At 44.7% G+C, this 17,564-nt stretch overlaps 1 protein-coding gene across 5 annotated transcripts in view; it reads right to left on the bottom strand.

Annotated features, from left to right (window-relative positions):
- Positions 1-17,564, bottom strand: part of LOC140424929 (metalloreductase STEAP2-like) — a 108,451-nt gene that overhangs the window by 5,326 nt on the left and 85,561 nt on the right. For 4 of the 5 annotated variants that reach the window (XM_072508602.1, XM_072508603.1, XM_072508604.1 and 1 more), the window contains one exon: positions 16,167-16,331. In XM_072508602.1, the coding sequence (XP_072364703.1) occupies positions 16,167-16,331 (165 nt within the window). Of the gene's footprint in view, positions 1-4,902; positions 4,959-16,166; positions 16,332-17,564 lie in introns of all 5 variants that reach the window. The other variant, XM_072508606.1, reaches the window with a different exon arrangement.

The raw sequence follows: 17,564 nt of genomic DNA, 5'->3' as shown, positions 1-17,564 counted from the left end.
GTATTTTTGCCCTCTTAGTATGTCTGCAAACAATATATCTCAAAAGTTAATTGATGGATTTCAATGAAACTTGGTGTACATATAAGGTATGGCCCAAGGAAAAATTGAGTAGTGTCTGGCAAAGTTGCAAATACAGGTCCTAGAAATTTTGAAAAAGATCTGTTAATATTGAGAGAGTGAATCTAACATTTTTGTTTAACAACGTTCTGGGTGTTTTTTTCCTCACATTACTTTGACCAGTAGTCAATTCTAAAAGCAAAATCCTTGTGTATCTTAATGCTACACTTCTTTTAACTTCAGATCTCAAACTGGTAGAGTGTAGTTTTCAGCCAGTAGAATCAAAGGAGATTACAGCAAAGGAGGCCATTCAGGATATCATGCTTATGTTGGTTCTGTGAAAAGCTATACAATGCAGCCCCAATCCCCATTATTTCCCGTGGAATCTGATTCCAGAACCCTTTAGCTCTTTTCCCAATTTTCAAAGTTTATGACCTTGGTTCTTGATCCATTTGCCAGAGGAAGCAATTTCCTCCCTATCAAAACCTTTGATAATTTTGATTAGCTCTATTAGTTCTAACCCTAACCTTCAGTGCTGGAAGGTCACAACCCGATCTTATCTAACATCTCCATATAACTGAAATCCCTCAACCTGTGTGGCATTCTGGTAAACTTCCTCTGTACCTCTTTCATCCTTTCTAAAGTGTCATATCAGAAATACAGCACCAGGCATACATAAAAGTGAGGCATCAACCTGGTGAAGCTACAAAGCAGAACTACTTGCATGCCCAAAAGAGGAAAGAGCATGTGATTGACAGAGCTAAGTGAAACCATAATTGGATTGGATTGGATTTGTTCATTGTCACGTGTACCGAGGTACAGTGAAAAGTATTTTTCTGCGTGCAGCTCAAACAGATCATTTAGTACATGAAAAGAAAATACATAATAGGGCAACACAAGGTACACAATGTAAATACATAGACACTGGCATCGGGTGAAGCATACAGGAGTGTAGTATTAATCAGATCAGTCTATAAGAGGGTTGTTTAGGAGACTGGCTGTTTTTGAGTCTGTTCGTGCGTGTTCTCAGACTTCTGTATCTCCTGCCCGATGGAAGAAGTTGGAAGAGTGTGTAAGCTGGGTGGGAGGGGTCTTTGATTATGCTGCCCGCTTTCCTAAGGCAGGGGGAGGTGTAGACAGAGTCAATGAATGGGAGACGGGTTTGTGTGATGGACTGGGCGGTGTACACGACTCACTGAAGTTTCTTGCTGTCTTGGGCCAAGCAGTTGCCATACCAGGCTGTGAAGCAGCCAGATAGGATGCTTTCTATGGTGCATCTGTAAAAGTTGGTAAGTGTCAATGTGGACATGCTGAATTTCCTTAGTTTCCTGAGGAAGTATAGGCGCAAAGCTCTGCTATCCTGCTGCTTCCGGTCATAAATGGTGGTGGACTGGCTAAAGAGTGGGGGCAACTCCACAAGTTAAATCTGAGCAAAGCGGTTGAGCAAATGAAAAGGGATTTCCACAGATGGGACATGCTCCCGCTGACGCTAGCGGGAAGGGTCCAGACGGTGAAGATGACAGTCCTCCCAAGACTGCTTTTCTTTTTTCAATGCCTTCCGATTTTTGTCCCAAAGGCTTTTTTTGGAAAAATAAACGTGCCGATTACAGGTTTTGTGTGGGCGGGGAAAACCCCCGAGAGTAAAGAGGGCACTCCTGGAGCGGAGTCGCGGAGAGGGGGGCCTGGCCCTCCCGAGCTTTATTAATTATTACTGGGCGGCAAACATATCGATGGTCAGGAAGTGGGTAGTAGGGGAGGGGTCGGCCTGGGAGCGAGTGGAAGCGGCATCCTGCAAGGGTACGAGTTTGGAGGCTTTACTGACGGCGCCCCTGCTGTTCTCGCCGGCTCGGTACTCTACAAGCCCTGTGGTGATGGCAGCCCTAAGGGTGTGGGAGCAATGGAGGCAGCACATGGGATTGGAGGGGGCGTCAGTGTGGTCTCCGCTTTGTAACAATCACCGGTTTGTCCCGAGGAGGCTGGATGGGGGCTTCCGGAGGTGGCAGCAAGCAGGGATCGAGAGATTTGGGGATTTATTTATCCAGGAGGGCTTTCCGACCTTGAAGGCACTAGAGGAGTTTGAGCTGCCACGCGGGAATGGGTTTCGATACCTTCAGGTCCGGGACTTTGTACAAAGGCAGGTTCCTAGCTTTCCTCGCCTCCCCCTGAGGGGACTACAGGATAAGGTGATGTCAAAAACTCTGGTTGGAGAGGGGAGGATTTCGGAGATATCCAAGGAGTTGATGGAGTGGGAGGGGGCCCCGAAATGGGAGGTGAAGCGGAAGTGGGAAGAGGAGCTGGAAATGGAAAAATGAAGAGAGTCAATTCAACCTCGTCCTGTGCCAGGCTTAGCCTGAATCAGTTCAAAGTGATCCACAGGGCCCACATGACGGTAGCCCGGATGAGCAGGTTCTTTGATGAGGTGGAGGACAGATGTGGGCGCGGTGTGGGGGTAGCCCGGCTAACCATGTACGTATGTTCTAGGCCTGTCTGAAGTTGAGGAGATTCTGACAGGGATTTGCGGATGTTATGTCAGAAGTCCTGGAAGGGTGGGTAACTCAAGAGTCCAGAACTGGCAATATTTGGGGCATCGGATGATCCTGGGCCAAGGTGGGGAGGGAGGCCGATGTCCTGACCTTCTCCTCCCTGGTGGCCCGGAGATGGATTTTGCTGCGATGGAGGGACTCGGTGCCCCCGAAGCCAGGTGTGTGGGTCAGCGATATGGCAGGGTTTCTCAGCCTGGAAAAAAAATCAAGTTTGCCTTGAGAGGATCAACTCAGGGGTTCGCCCAGAGATCGCAACCGTTCATCGATTTCGTCAAAGAAAATTGAACGTCAGCAGTAAGGTGGGGGTGGGGGGGGGGGAATAGGAAGCATGGCAGTGTTAGATAAGGACAGGGAACTCAGTATATGGGTAATTAGGGAATAGGGCGTGGGCAGTAGGGGACATTGTTTTTTTAGGATTTTTGCGGTTGTTTAAGAAATGTTAAGATGCTAAACTGTGAATATTACAAATGCTTCAATAAAATATTTTCGAAAAAAAAAAAAAATGGTGGTGGACAACTCAACTGGAGGAAGAGAATCCACAAATATCCCCTTTGTTAGTGACAGGGGAGCACAACACATCAGTACAAAGGCATTTGCAACTATTTTCAGCCAGAAGTGTTGAGTGGATGATCCATCTCAAGCTCTTCCTGATGACCCCAGCATCACAGATGCAAGACTTCAGCCATTTCGATTCACTCCATGTGATATCAAGAAACTGCTGAAGGCAATGTGGGTGCTGTGAGCATCAGGAAACACAGCTAAACAGACTCGCTATGGGACTTTGTTCCCATTCAAATAAATCGCGCCCACGATCTCTTGTGCCAACGATTTTTGAAGGGCTCAAAATATTGGAAATGTTTCTCACTTTTCAATTGTTCCTCTCTCCATTAAATCCTGCTCGCCTCAAAAAAAAATCAACCTTTAATCCCATAATCCTTGCAAACTACCCTCCCATTTTCAAACTTCCTTTCCTCTTTAAAGTCATTGGGTACAATGTAAGAGAAAAGTTTTTAAGTGTCATTTGTGGCGAGTTTGGCTGGGAGTGTCTCCCATTTCTGTTGGCGAGTTCCTCACCACTATCTAACCACACTTAGTCACTTTTTCGGGCACCGGGAAGTTTCTCCTCGGTCAAGCCCACACTTAGAAATGTTTTCATCACCAAGGAGCTGTACTCGCTGGCCAGACTGGCTCCTCAGAGATGGGGCCAGCCTTTTGAAAGGGTGACCCGATCACTAAGTGAGCTTTAGGGTCCCACAAAACTCCCATCCACAGGCAATGATACACCCCCCACACCCACCCAAATGAGGACGCCCTGCTATGGGGTCGCTCAGGGGCCCTCTTTTCAGGCCCCCCCACGCTACCTTTCGGGCCCTCCCCTTTCAGGATCCTCACCCATTACTCCCCTCAAGCTGTCAGTGGAGCCTTCATGCACACCTTTCATCTCCCTACCCTTCATACCCCCCCCATCCCTCCTTTCATGTGTTTTTCATAATCATGTGACTGTGCCCTGAAGCTATCTGCGGAGGGAGACATCTTAAGATCAGTTCAATAAAGATCTCTCACTGAAAACACACCGATGAAGGCTGCTGTCCTTATGCTTGAAACAAGGTGTCCGAAGTGAGACAAAATAGATTTTTGAACCTAGAAAAGGAGCAGAGAAGACGCGAAAAACCCAGGATCATAGAAAGGTTCAAAGTCATCAAAAGGCTGCTGAAAAGGTCAAAGGAAATCAGACAAGGCTGCAACGCCGTAAATGGGACTAAACGCAGGAAGGCACACAGGAAAGTACAAATCTGTAAAAGAAAGCTGCTGACAAAGGACAAAGGAAAAGCACACTCAGGCTTGGAGTGAAATTGCTGGTTGCAGAGAAAAGGGCACAGGAAAAGCAGACGTGCGAGGACAAAGGGAATGCAAACAAAGGCTGCAGGATAATTACTGACTGAGTACATTTGGCTGCAGTAAATTTTCCAATCTCATCTTCAGTAACATTGCACAGTGAAAAACAGCCAGTTTTTCCACTTCCAATGGAGATTGCAGCAGACTTAATGAACAAGCCTGAACCAGTAAGAGTAGCCACACTGTTGACAATGCTGGTGAAGGACTGCAATAAACTGTATACCATTCTAAATCTAACAAACAAGCAAAAAAAAGGCGACAGAGATTTTTGAAAGTCTTGAATGCACATTTTGAACATTATATATTCAACACTAGAGTTTAGCTTGAAAATGAGACCACTGAACGTTGCATGATGGCAGTAAAGCAGCTGGCAAACTCTTGTGAATTCACACAACTAAAATATTACCTGATTAAAGACAGATTGCTCTGAAGTATGATAGACCCCTCAGTGAGAAACTGATGCTACAAAAAAAATGATAGACATGTGTCAAAATGCAGACGTTATGAAACGGCAGCTAGAGCATATATATGGCAGAGCAAACCAGGAGATACAACATGCTGAGAGACAGTCCAAGCCAGAAGGGTTGAGCATTCATAAACAAAGGGCAGGATGAAAATGCTGCAGAAGACAGCATGCACAGAAAAAGGATTGCCCAGCAATGGGAAAACTGTGTTTTAACTGCAAGAAGCAAAAGTATTTCACAACCAAGTGTTTGACCAGAAACAAGCCTGCACAGATGACCACGGGAGAGATGTCAGCAGACGAGTCTGATAAAGAACTATAACGATACAATAGATGGATTGAGTCAAGTGTTTCAGCAACAAATGGTTTGTGATGGTTACAATGGTAACCCCAGAAAGATTGTATCAAGCGAATAAGAAATGAGAGATAGTCCGTTGTGCGGCATGCAACATAATGGCCTTCACAGACCTGTGAGAAGTAGCTCAACATGGCGTACCAAAAATTAAGCCTTCGAAAGTGTCATGAGAAAGTTGCTTTGAGAAATGTTTGGCTACTCATATTACTGCAGTGATGTCAGAGTGTTGGTGGAGTTGGGCTGTCCTGTCAGTTTTTTGCTTACGTTTTTGAGCAGGCTATAGGGTGTGTTTTTAGTTTTGTTTTCAGAGCTGGATAACTGCAGTCACAGCCAGAAGGTGTCGGAGTTTCTCTCTGTAATTTAAAGACTGTAAATCGATCCTGGTGATTTAAAACTAATAACAGTAATGACTTTAACGTAATGTGCTTCTGTTGAAAGGTGTTCTTCGGTCTTCTGGATGTTGTTTGGGAAGTTATTAAGGATTACTTAGTGTTGTAGTCTTTGGAGGTTGTATTTGAATTAATGGTTGCTAAGATGTTCACTGTATGTTTTAAAAAGGTTAACTTGAGTTCATAGAATAAACATTGTTTTGCTTAAAAAAATACTTTTCCATTTCTGCTCTGCCACACCTGTAGAGTGAGCTGTGTGCTCCCCATATCACAATCTATTAAAAGTTGCGGGTCAGGTGAACTCCATGTTAGAGAGCTTTGGGGTTCTCTAAACCCTGGTCCGTAACAAATTGGAAGCTCGTCCGGGATAAAAGTCTATCTATTGGATTGGCTTAGTGAACTTAAAGACAGTGAGGGGTGAGCATATTGTGGTTGCTTTTCAGGTGTGCTTTCTAGTCAGTAGGGAGTGTGTTGTGGACAATGGCTTTTTCAGAGGCTCTGAGGTTTTTGGGGGTGGAGACGGTCACACGCAGTACCTTACGGACAGAGACTAAAAGCAGACTGTTAGATTTGGCAAAAACATTGCAGTTAACATTACCTGACAAGATGCGGAAAGATGAGGGAATTATGGCGGTGGCTAAGCATTTAAAGTTGTCTGCGATACAGTCTGACTCATAAGAAATGGCAAAGATCCAGTTGCAGATTAAGCAACTTGAACATGAAAAAGAATTAAAGCAGCTTGAATATGCAATGAGAGAAAAAGAAAGAGAGAGGGATATACAGATCGGGGAAAAAGAAAAGGAGAGAGAAGAAAGAAACAAAGAAAGAATAGCCCTAGCAGAACAAAAAGAAAGAGATAGAGAGGAAAGGGAAAAAGAGAGAGTGTTTGAACTTCAGAAAATGGCTATGAAACATGACAGTCAGTTAAAATTGGCAGACGTAAAGGGAAACGTACAGTTGGATGATAGTGATGAGGATAGTGAGAAAGAGCGTCAAAGTCGAAGGCTTAGTGGGGATCTATTTAAATATGTCCAAGCATTGCCAAGGTTTGAGGAGAAGGAAGTGGAAGCCTTTTTCATTACATTTGAGAAGGTAGCTAAACAAATGAAATGGCCATAGGACATGTGGGTATTACTGATTCAAACAAAGCTGATAGGTAGCGCTAGTGAAGTGTTTGCATCACTACCGTAGTAGGAATCTGGGACGTATGAGGAGGTGAAAAAAATCCATCTTGGGTGCATATGAACTAGTGCCTGAAGCCTAGACAAAGGTTTAGAAATTTAAGGAAAGAATTTGGTCAAACATACATGGAGTTTGAAAGGCTCAAACAGAGTAATTTTGATAGGTGGATACGGGCTTTGAAAATAGACCAAACGTCTGAAGCTCTCAGAGAAATTATACTTTTGGAGGAGTTTAAAAATTCAATTCCTGATGTAGTGGGAACTCATGTGGTAGAACAGAGGGTTAAAACTGCGAGATTAGCAGCAGAAATGGCAGATGATTATGAATTAGTTCATAAATCAAAGCTTGGTTGCCGACATCAGTTTCAGCCTGTGAGGGATAGAAACTGGGGACATGAGAAATACTCAAGTGGTAAAAGTAAAGGTGATCTGATGGGAGATAATAAGGAGAGTGTACCTCAGATAAAAAAGAAATCCAGGAGGGTGGAAAAGAAATGAAAAGTTTCAAATGTTTTCACTGTAATAAACTAGGCCATGTGAAGTCACAGTGTTGGTGGTTGAAGAAAAGCACTGGGAAGGCTGATGTGGTAAAACAGGATAAGACAGTGGGGTTTGTTAAAGTGGGAAAGGAAAGCACAAATGAAGCGAAGGAGGTGCAAAAGATTGTACAGCCTGATCAAGAGGTGCTTGATAAGAAGGTGCCAGATCTCTTTAAAGAATTTACTTGTGTGGTTAAAGTTTACTCATGTGTATCAGGAGGGGCAGGTAAAGAAGTCACAATTTTAAGAGATACGGGAGCTAGTCAATCTTTAATGGTAAGAGATGAGGAGTTATGTAGTTTGGGAAGAATGTTGCCAGAAAAGGTGGTAATGTGTGGAATTCAGGGTGAGAGGAGTAGTGTTCAATTATACAAGGTAAGGTTGGAAAGTCCAGTGAAGAGTGGTGAAGTGGTAGTCGGAGTAATAGAGAAACTATCTTGTCCAGGAATACAGTTTATCTTGGGTAATGATATAGCTGGATCGCAGGTGGGACTGATGCCTACTGTGGTTGATAAGCCAGTGCAAAATCAGACAACTGAAGTGTTGAAGGACGAATATCCTGGGATTTTTCCGGATTGTGTAGTAACAAGGTTGCAAAGTCACAGGTTGAGACAAGAGGAGAAATCAAAGAGTGAAGATGAAGTTGAAGTGCAATTATCAGAAACAATTTTTGATCAGATAGTTGAAAAGAAACAAGAACAGGTGGAGGATGAGGCGGATATGTTTAGTTCAGGAAAATTGGCGGAGTTACAACAAAAGGATATAGAAATAAAATGGATGCATCAGAAAGCATACACAGAAGAGGAATCTGAGTGTATACCAGAGTGTTATTACCGTAAAAGTGATGTCTTGATGAGAAAATAGAGACTTTTGCAAATGCAGGCGGATGAAAAGTGGGTAGAAGTTCATCAAGTAGTATTGACGGTAGGGTATAGAAAGGAGGTGTTGCGAGTTGCACATGAGGTACCAGTGGGAGGTCATTTGGGAATAAGGAAAACTCAAGCTAAAATCCAGAAACATTTTTATTGGCTTGGACTACATAAAGATGTCGTTAAATTTTGTCAATCATGTCACACATGGCAAGTGATAGGGAAACCTCAAGCAGTAAAACCAGCGCCCTTAGTACCCATTCCAGCACTTGAGGAACCTTTTACAAGGGTCCTAATTGATTGCGTAGGACCGTTTCCAAAAACAAAAAGTGGGAATCAATATCTTTTGACTATAATGGATGTGTCTACTAGGTTTCCAGAGGCCATTCCAGTACATAATATTACAGATTGTGGAGGAATTACTTAAATTCTTTACTAGATATGGACTACCCACAGAAATACAATCGGATCAAGGATCAAATTTTACCTCAAGATTATTCAAAGAAGTTATGGATAGTTTAGGAATAAAACAATTTAAATCAACTGCGTACCATCCAGAATCGCAGGGAGCATTAGAAAGGTGGCATCAGACATTAAAGACAATGTTGAGGGCTTATCGTCAAGATTATCCAGAGGATTGGGATAAAGGAATTCCATTCGTACTGTTTGCAATTAGGGGTGCACCTAAAGAGTCAACCAAATTTAGTCCTTTTGAACTAATTTTTGTTCATGAGGTAAGAGGACCACTTAAATTAATTAAGGAAAAATTGGTGAGTGAGAAATCGGGAATTACATTATTGGACTACGTCAAATTTTAGGGAACGATTAAATAAAGCAGGTGAATTGGCTAGACAACATTTAAAAGTTGCACAAAATGTGATGAGACGGGTAGCGGACAGGAAATCCAAAGTTCGTAGTTTTGCCAGTGGAGATAAAGTTTTAGTATTGTTACGATTGGTAGGTGAACCTTTAAAAGCAAGGTTTTGTGGACCTTATCAGATTGAAAGGAAATTAAATGAGGTGAATTATGTGGTAAAAACACCAGATAGAAGGAAGAATCACCGAGTGTGTCATGTGAATATGCTTAAAAGGTACTTTGAAAGGGAAGGAGAGAAACAGGAGGAGGTTTTAATGATTCTAACTCATAGTGCATCTAGCTCTTCATAGTAATGTGACTATGCCATGAGGCTGCCTTTGGACGCAGATATCTTATCAGTTCAATCAAAAATGTGGCCAAACCATGGCTGACAAGGGAAATTAGAGATAGTAATAGATTTGAAGAAGAGGCATACAAATCTGCAAGAAAAAGCAATATGCAGGAGGATTGGGAACAATTTAAAATTCAGCAAAGGTGGACCAAGGGATTGATTAAGAAAGGGAAAATACAATTTGAAAATAAAGTAGTGGGGAACAGAAAAGCTGACTGTAAAGGTTTGTCAGGTATGTAAAGAGAAAAACTAATGTAAAGGCCCCTTACAGTCAGAAACAGGGAAATTCATAACAGGGAACAAAAGAAATGGCTGACGAACTAAATTCTTACTTTGCTTCTGTCTTCACAAAAGAAGACAAGAATAATGTACCAGAAGTTCTGAGAAGCACAAGTTTTAGTGAGGAGCTGAAGGAAATTAGTATTAGTAAAGAAATAGTTTAGGGGAAATTAATGGGAGTGAAGGCGGACAAGTCTCCAGGACCTGATCGTCTTCATAAACCACATGTTAAGGAAGTGGCCCTACAAATAGTAGATCCATTGGTGGTCATTTTCCAAAATTATCTGGACTCTGGAATGGTTACAACAGATTGGAGGATAGCGAACGTAACCCCAGTATTCAAAACGGAGGTTGAGAGAAAACAGGGAACTATAGACCATTGAGCCTAATGTCGGTAGTAGGGAAGTTACTGGAGCCCATTATCAAGAATTTCATAGCACAGTATTTGGAAAGCAGTGGCGTAATCAGCCAAAGTCAGCGTGGACTTATGAAAGGAAAATCATTCTAGACAAATCTACTCAAATTCTTTGAAGATGTAACTAGTAGAGTTGACCAGGGACAACCAGTGCATGTGGTTTATTTAGACTTTCAGAAGGCTCACATAGCAGATTAATATGTAAAGTTAAAGCGCTTGGGATTACGGGTACTGTCTTGCGATGGATACAAAACTGGTTAGCAAACAGGAAGCAAAAAATTGGAATAAATGCATATTTTTCCGATTGGCAGGCAGTGACTAGTGGGGTACCACAGGGATCTGTGCTAGGACCCCAACTGTTCACATTATATATGAATGATTTGAAGGAGGGAACTAAATGTATTATCTTCAAATGATACAAAGTTGGGTGGGAGAATGAGCTGTGAGGAGGATGTAGAGATGCTTCAGCGAGATTTGGACAGGCTGAGTGAGTGGGCACATGCAGTATAATGTGGATAAATGTGAGGTTATCCGCTTCGGTAGCAAAAATAGGAAGGCAGATTATTATTTGAATGTCCTTGTGCATCAGACGCTGAAAGTAAGCATGCAGGTACAGCAGGCAGTAAAGAAGGCAAATGGTATGTTGGCCTTCATAGTGAGAAGATTTGAGTATAGGAATAGAGATGTTTTACTGCAATTGTATAGGGAATTGGTGAGGCCACACCTGGAGTATTGTGTGCAGTTTTGGTTTCCTTATCTGAGGAAGGATGTTCTTGCTATGGAAGGAGTGCAGCGAAGGATTGCCAGGCTGATTACTTAAAAAAAAATTTTTTTAAATTTTTTTTTATAAAGAGTACCCAATTCATTTTTTTCCAATTAAGGGGCAATTTAGCAAGGCCAATCCATCTAGCTTGCACATTTTTGGGTTGTGGGGGCGAAACCCACACAAACACGGGGAGAATGTTCAAACTCCACACGGACAGTAACCCAGAGCCAGGATCGAACCTGGGACCTCGGTGTCGTGAGGCCGCAGCGCTAACCCACTGCGCCACCATGCTGCCCTCCCAGGCTGATTCCTGGGATCGTGGGACTGTTATATGAGGAGAGACTAAATCGGTTAGGATCATATTCATTGGAGTCACGAAGTGTGAGAGGGGATCTGATAGAAACGTACAAAATTCCAACAGGATTAGATAGAGTAGATTCAGAAAGATTGTTCATGTTGGTGGGGGAGTCCAGAACTTGGGGTCATAGTTTGAAGATAAGGGATAAACCTTTTAGAACTAAGGTGAGGAGAAATTTCTTCACCCAGAGAGTGGTGAATCTGTGGAATTCACTACCACAGAAAGTAGCTGAGGTCAAAATGTTGTGTAATTTAAAGAAGGAATTAGATATAGCTCTTGGGGCTAAAGGGAGCAAGGAATATGGGGGGAAGGCAGGATCAGGATATTGATTGAACTTGATGATCAACCATGATCATAATGAATGGTGGAGCAGGCTCGAAGGGTCAAATGGCCTCCTCCTGCTTCTATTTTCGTATGATTGAGAACACACTGATGAAGACTGCTGTCCTTATATCTGAAACATCAACCTCCTTCTCTGCACTGCTGGTTTATTTGCTTTGAGCCCATTTAACCTATTAAGGACACAGTTCTACTTATAATGAAGTTATTGGGTGCAATTCTCCGGCCTCATTACATTAAGCGAAACGAGGCCGGTGTATAGCGGGAGAGGCCAAAACGGGAACCGTACCAGGCGCCAAATAGTTTGAGATGCAACCGGCCCGCTCCCGTATGCGAAATCGGGATCTCGCTGTAGCGTGGCGAGAAACCAATCATCACCACTTAAGCCCAATTTCCATACAATTAACGAGAGCCACCCCATGTCCAACGGCCTCCTGTTATTTATCAGCCTCCCCAGCTAGTGGTCACGCTGGCCCCGATTAGTACTCCTTTTGAAAAAAGTGAACCTGGTGGAAGGGCTTCAATGGGGAGCCGTGGAGGTGAGTAGCCATCTTTGCTCACAGGCAAGGCAAAGCGCCTGGGGGTGCTGGGCTTACCATCCCAGTGCTTGGCGGGGGGGTGGGGGACCCTCGGCTGGGTGTGAGGGACTCTCCGCAGTGGTGGGCCACCATGGGAACATGGGGGGTAGCAACCGCTCGCAGCGTCACCATGCCAACTCCTGGATCATGTGTACTCGTTCCTGGGGCAACCTTTGTCCCGGTCTGTCTCCTCCACCGACCACCCATAACCACCACCGACTACCAAGGCCTCTGGTCGTGTGGCTGAAGGCTATCGCTAATAGGGAATTGGCAATCGTGGTGAAGTGAGCACTTCACACAAGCCAAGTGGATCCCTGTGGGTGGGCGGGCCATGTAGCATGTGGGAGTCATTGCCTGGCATCCCAATCACACCTTGATGCCTGGACACTGTGCTTGAACACTGCGGGAGGCAACACCGCATACGCAGCAGTCAACGTACAAACACCCAGAGGATGAGACACAGCTCCGGGGACATGTCCACAGCCCCAGGGTGGGTGAGTGCAACTGGGCGGGAGAGATAGAATCATAGAATGTACAATGCAGAAGGAGGCCATTCAGCCAATCAAGTCTGCACCGGCCTTTGGAAAGAGCACCTACTAAAACCCAAGCTTCCACCCCATCCCCGTAAGCCAGTAACCCCACCTAACCTTTTAGACACTAAGAGACAATTTTAACATGGCCAATCCACCTAACCTGTGGAAGGAAACCGGAGCACCTGGCCGCACCTATCGGCTCCATCAGCTCCAGGATGACTTCTTCCACAGTCTCAGGATCAGGCTGGGACCCAGCTGGGTCCAGGGATCCAGCAGAACTCCGTCTGCTGTCTCGCCTGGGGGTTCCTGCCTCCACCTCATCTAAAATCAGCAGCAGTGTGGTGCTCATCAGATTGTGCCCCAGAAGTCTGACCACTAACATTTCCCACCGAGGTATGTGTATCTGGGTTGGTGGAGGGTGGGAATGACAGCTATGATGCAACTATTATGGTGGCATCCTCGGTGCTCTCCTCAGGGGAACATGGATGATAATGGCATAGTGTAGGTTAGATGGCTTTTGTTTCGGTGCAACATCGTGGGCCGAAGGGCCTGTACTGCGCTGTAATGTTCTATGTTCTATGTTCTAGAACAATCCTGATGAGAATTCTCCCACTTGAATTGGTTCTCTCCACTTTGCTCTGCATCCCTTGCTGCCCTTATACTCACGAACGAGAAGCCCACGAGGCCTCATTAAGTGGACTAATTAACCTTAAATAGCTTGCTGGCCTCGCTGGGCCGAGCGTCGGGAAGCTCGTGGGGGCGGCACGGTAGCACAGTGGTTAGCAATGTTGCTTTACAGCGCCAGGGACCGGGTTCAATCCCGGCTTGGGCCACTTTCTGTGCGGAGTCTGCACGTTCTCCCCATGTTCTCCTCCGTGTGCTCCAGTTTCCTCCCACAAAGTCCCGAAAGACGTGCTTGTTAGGTGGATTGGACATTTTGAATTCTCCCTCCATGTACCTGAACAAGCGCCAGAGTGTGGCGACGAGGGGATTTTCAAAGTAACTTTATTGCAGTGTTAATATAAGCTACTTGTGAAACTAATAAAGATTATGGTCATGACTCTAAATCCTGCTCGTTACAACACTTATTTTCCGGAGAATCGCGTCCATTGATTTTATCTGGATATCTTTTTCTGGAAAGGTTTGGGAAGTAATGCTTGATCACCACTTATCTTGTGAATACTTGGGAGCATAGATACATTTTCAGTACTTATCATTTTGTGTTCATCCTTAGTTTCAATTTGGTTTGTGTTGCATAAAGTTTTCACCTCTTCTTTATTAGAATCTACAACAGTAGATGATGGGCCATCAGTGCAACCATGGGCGGGATTCTCCGACCCCCCGCCAGGTCGGAGAATCCCCGGGGGCAGCGTGAATCTTGCCCCGCTGCTCCGACGCCAGCTGGCGGATTCTCCGGTGCAGGTGTTCGGGCGGGGGGCGGAGGGGCGGGGATCACGTCGTGTTGGTCGGGTGCCAGTGGCAGCGGCCCCCCCGGCAATTCTCTGGGCCTTGATGGCCGTCGGTTTCTGGCCAGTCCCGCTGGCGTAGATTGGACATGGTCCCACACGGCGGTACCTGGCTGGTAGGTGCCGTCGTCTGGGGGGCGCGGTGGGATCCGGGCCAACGTTGGCCTGGCCTGCGATCGGGACCCACCGATCTGCGGGTGGGCCTGTGCCATGGGGGCACTCCTTCCTTCCGCGCCGGCCTCTGTAGGGTTCCGCCATGGCCGGCGCGGAGAAGACACCCCCTGCGCATGCGCGAGAATACGCTATCCGGTCTGCGCATGCACTAACTCGTGCTGGCTCTTCGCCGCCGGTTGGCGCGAAGCCAACCCCTCCGACGCTGGCGTAGCCCCCGGAAATGCGGAGGATTCCGCAACTTCCGGTCGGCCCGACGCCGGAGTGGTTCACGACACTTTTTACGCCAGCGTCGAGCCATCGCGGGGATTCGGGAGAATTCCGCTGAGTATGTCAGTATTTATAATCCTGATGAGAATTCTCCCACTTGAATTGGTTCTCTCCACTTTGCTCTGCATCCCTTGCTGCCCTTATACTCACGATGCGTGAAAGCTCCCCTCAAATGTAGCAATGTGATCCAAATAGCAGGGAGTCTTTCTACCTACCTTTTTGTCTTTAAAATATTTTATAGCCTCACCTGCTGTCTTTTGCATATTTCTTCAATTCCTCTTTTAATATATTTATGTATTTTATGTCTCAGTTCCAGTGTGTCCCTTCTTTCCTCCTACAGAATTTGTACAAATGCTTATCTTCTTTTAACATTTTTGCTAATTTCTTTCATTTTTGCTCAGTGTACTTAATCCATGTTCAGCATTATGGGACGAAATTCATTAGTGTGCAGGCTTACGTCAATTCCCTGCGGGTAGACAGTATTGTGGGCTACGACCTGCCTGATATTCTTCAATTATGTCAGTAATGAGTTTCTTGTAGATTACACCGATAGCAACCCATGGTATAGCCCAATCCTGAGGAATTGACATCAGTCTGTACAGCAGCATGAGGTGAACAAATTTCCCTCTATATCTTTAAAGGTGTTCCACTTGTCTTGAACTGATGTATTGATGACCAACCAGCCCTAATGTTTTCTTTTAATTTTACTGTAGTTGCTCCCTCAATTCCATTTAAAATTATGGTCTTCGAACTTGGTCTGAAGTATTTCTGTATTTCTGACTGCCAGTTTCTTTTAAATCTGCTCACTTTGAAGTCACTGTCCCCCAGAGGTGATGTTACTTGTATCCAGCCCCACATAACTGACTCAGCTGTGGGGCGAGATTCTACAGCCCCATCGAGGTGAGGGCAGGACCATCAAATGCGGCACACATTTCAAAAGTCCATTGACTTCGACGCAACAGTAAAATACTGCTGGAGTAAAATTCCACCTGAATCAAGATAAGCGTTGCTTTTCTCGTAACTTCCTTAAAAGACTGAATCATAGAATTTACAGTGCAGAAGTGTAGACTGGCTCAAGAAACAATTGTGCATTTCATCTACCAACGCTGACTCCAAATTACTTGGTATTTCGGAGTTCATTTTAGGTTGATTCAGCTCTTGCTAAATAATCATTAAAATAGTTTGTGTGTTGTCACGTTCGTTTAAAAAAAAATTTAGAGTACTCAATTCATTTTTTCCAATTAAGGGGCAATTTAGCGTGGCCAATCCACCTACCCTGCACATCTTTGGGCAGTGGGGCAAAACCCACTCAAACACGGGGAGAATGTGCAAACTCCACACGGAGAGTGACCCAGAGCCGGAATCAAACCTGGGACCTTGCCGCCGTGAGGCAGCAATACTAACCACTGCACCACCATTCTGCCCCTTCACGTTCCTTTTTAATACAAAAAGTTACTCATCATTAAGAAATGAAATGAAAGAGAAACATACATGAATAAAGCTGAACTCTCTCCAATTCAGAGAACTGCTGACTGAAGGGATTGATGTAACTGCTAGCAATGAGAGTAGACCCAGGCTCATAATTCCAAAGGAGATATACATTTCCATTCTCCACACCTCCTCCTCATTCCAGGAATTTTCAATGTTGACATGAACCTATGAAATGACCACAGTTAATGCATCATATCGAATTCAGGCATTTGTGTTCAAGCCACTCAACTTAAACATAGATTAATAATTCATAAAACTTACGAGACAAAATTCATAAGTTAGCTTCAAACTTGGAATTAAATCAATGCTAAAATCAGAAGTTAGAATTTATTTAACACAAACAAAATACTGTGCATGACACAATGGGAATAATACTTCAGTTCAGATCAACAGGGAAACAGACATCGCATCTGAGTCACTGTGTCTTCCTACTTTACTGCACTTTAAAAGTAAGTTTATGCATGTGGGGCGGGATTCCCCGCCGGCGGAATGCTCTGTTTTACCGGCTCCCGGGGTTTCCCGACGGCTTGGGGCTGCCCCACAATGGGAAATCCCATTGACCGGCCGGCGCAACGGAGCATCCCGCCGGCGTGGTGAGGCAGAAATGTGACGTGGCAGGGTGGAGCATCCCGCCCGAGGCATTTCTAAAGAATGTGATCACGTGTTGTATAAGTGCAATGCTTTTTCAGAACATAAAACATTTGATTTGAAATGATGGGTGGGATTCTCCGGCCGTTCGCTGGTGGCAGGGTTCTATTTTCCCGCCACTTGCCAATAGGATTTCCCATTGTAACCACCCAACGCCGCCGGGAATCCCACGGGCGTGGTGCGCTGCGGCAGGAAAAGTAAATCGCAACAACTAGTGAATTCCGGTTACTATCTCCCGCAGGTACATATTTGTTGCTAACTATATCCGAGGTCTGGTAATATGGCTCACAAAATTCAGATTCACAGCACATTTGTTTGCACCATGGGTGATATTTTTGATACAGAATGACAACCTCTGCACATTTCAGGTATACCTCGTTAGTGTGAGCATTAGGACTGTTCACTCAAAGTGTGCAGAGTTGGCATCAGTTAGTATGTAATGCTGATTTGATGTTAGTGGTGCAGTTTTCAACCTCTACATTTTAGCTAACACATTCTCTTAAACATGCACGTCTAAGCATTCATTCAGCAGCAGGAGGGCCCCCAACCACCCTATTGGTGCTATTTAAAGAGATCATCAACTACGTTAGGGTTGGTTGCAGGTTGATTACTTCTGGATACTGCTTAGTTTATAGAAGTGCTGTGAGTTTACAACTGCTAATTAATGTTGGTGAAGTCTACAAGTTGTTGCATTGTATGTTGTGAATACTTTACTTCTCACTTCAGTGGTTCTGCTCAAACCACTTGCTC

The sequence above is a fragment of the Scyliorhinus torazame genome, chromosome 6 (assembly GCF_047496885.1).
Source record: "Scyliorhinus torazame isolate Kashiwa2021f chromosome 6, sScyTor2.1, whole genome shotgun sequence".
Classification (NCBI taxonomy): Eukaryota; Metazoa; Chordata; class Chondrichthyes; order Carcharhiniformes; family Scyliorhinidae; genus Scyliorhinus; species Scyliorhinus torazame.
The sequence above is the reverse complement of the archived record's forward strand: the minus strand, read 5'-3'. Positions and strand labels throughout refer to the sequence as shown.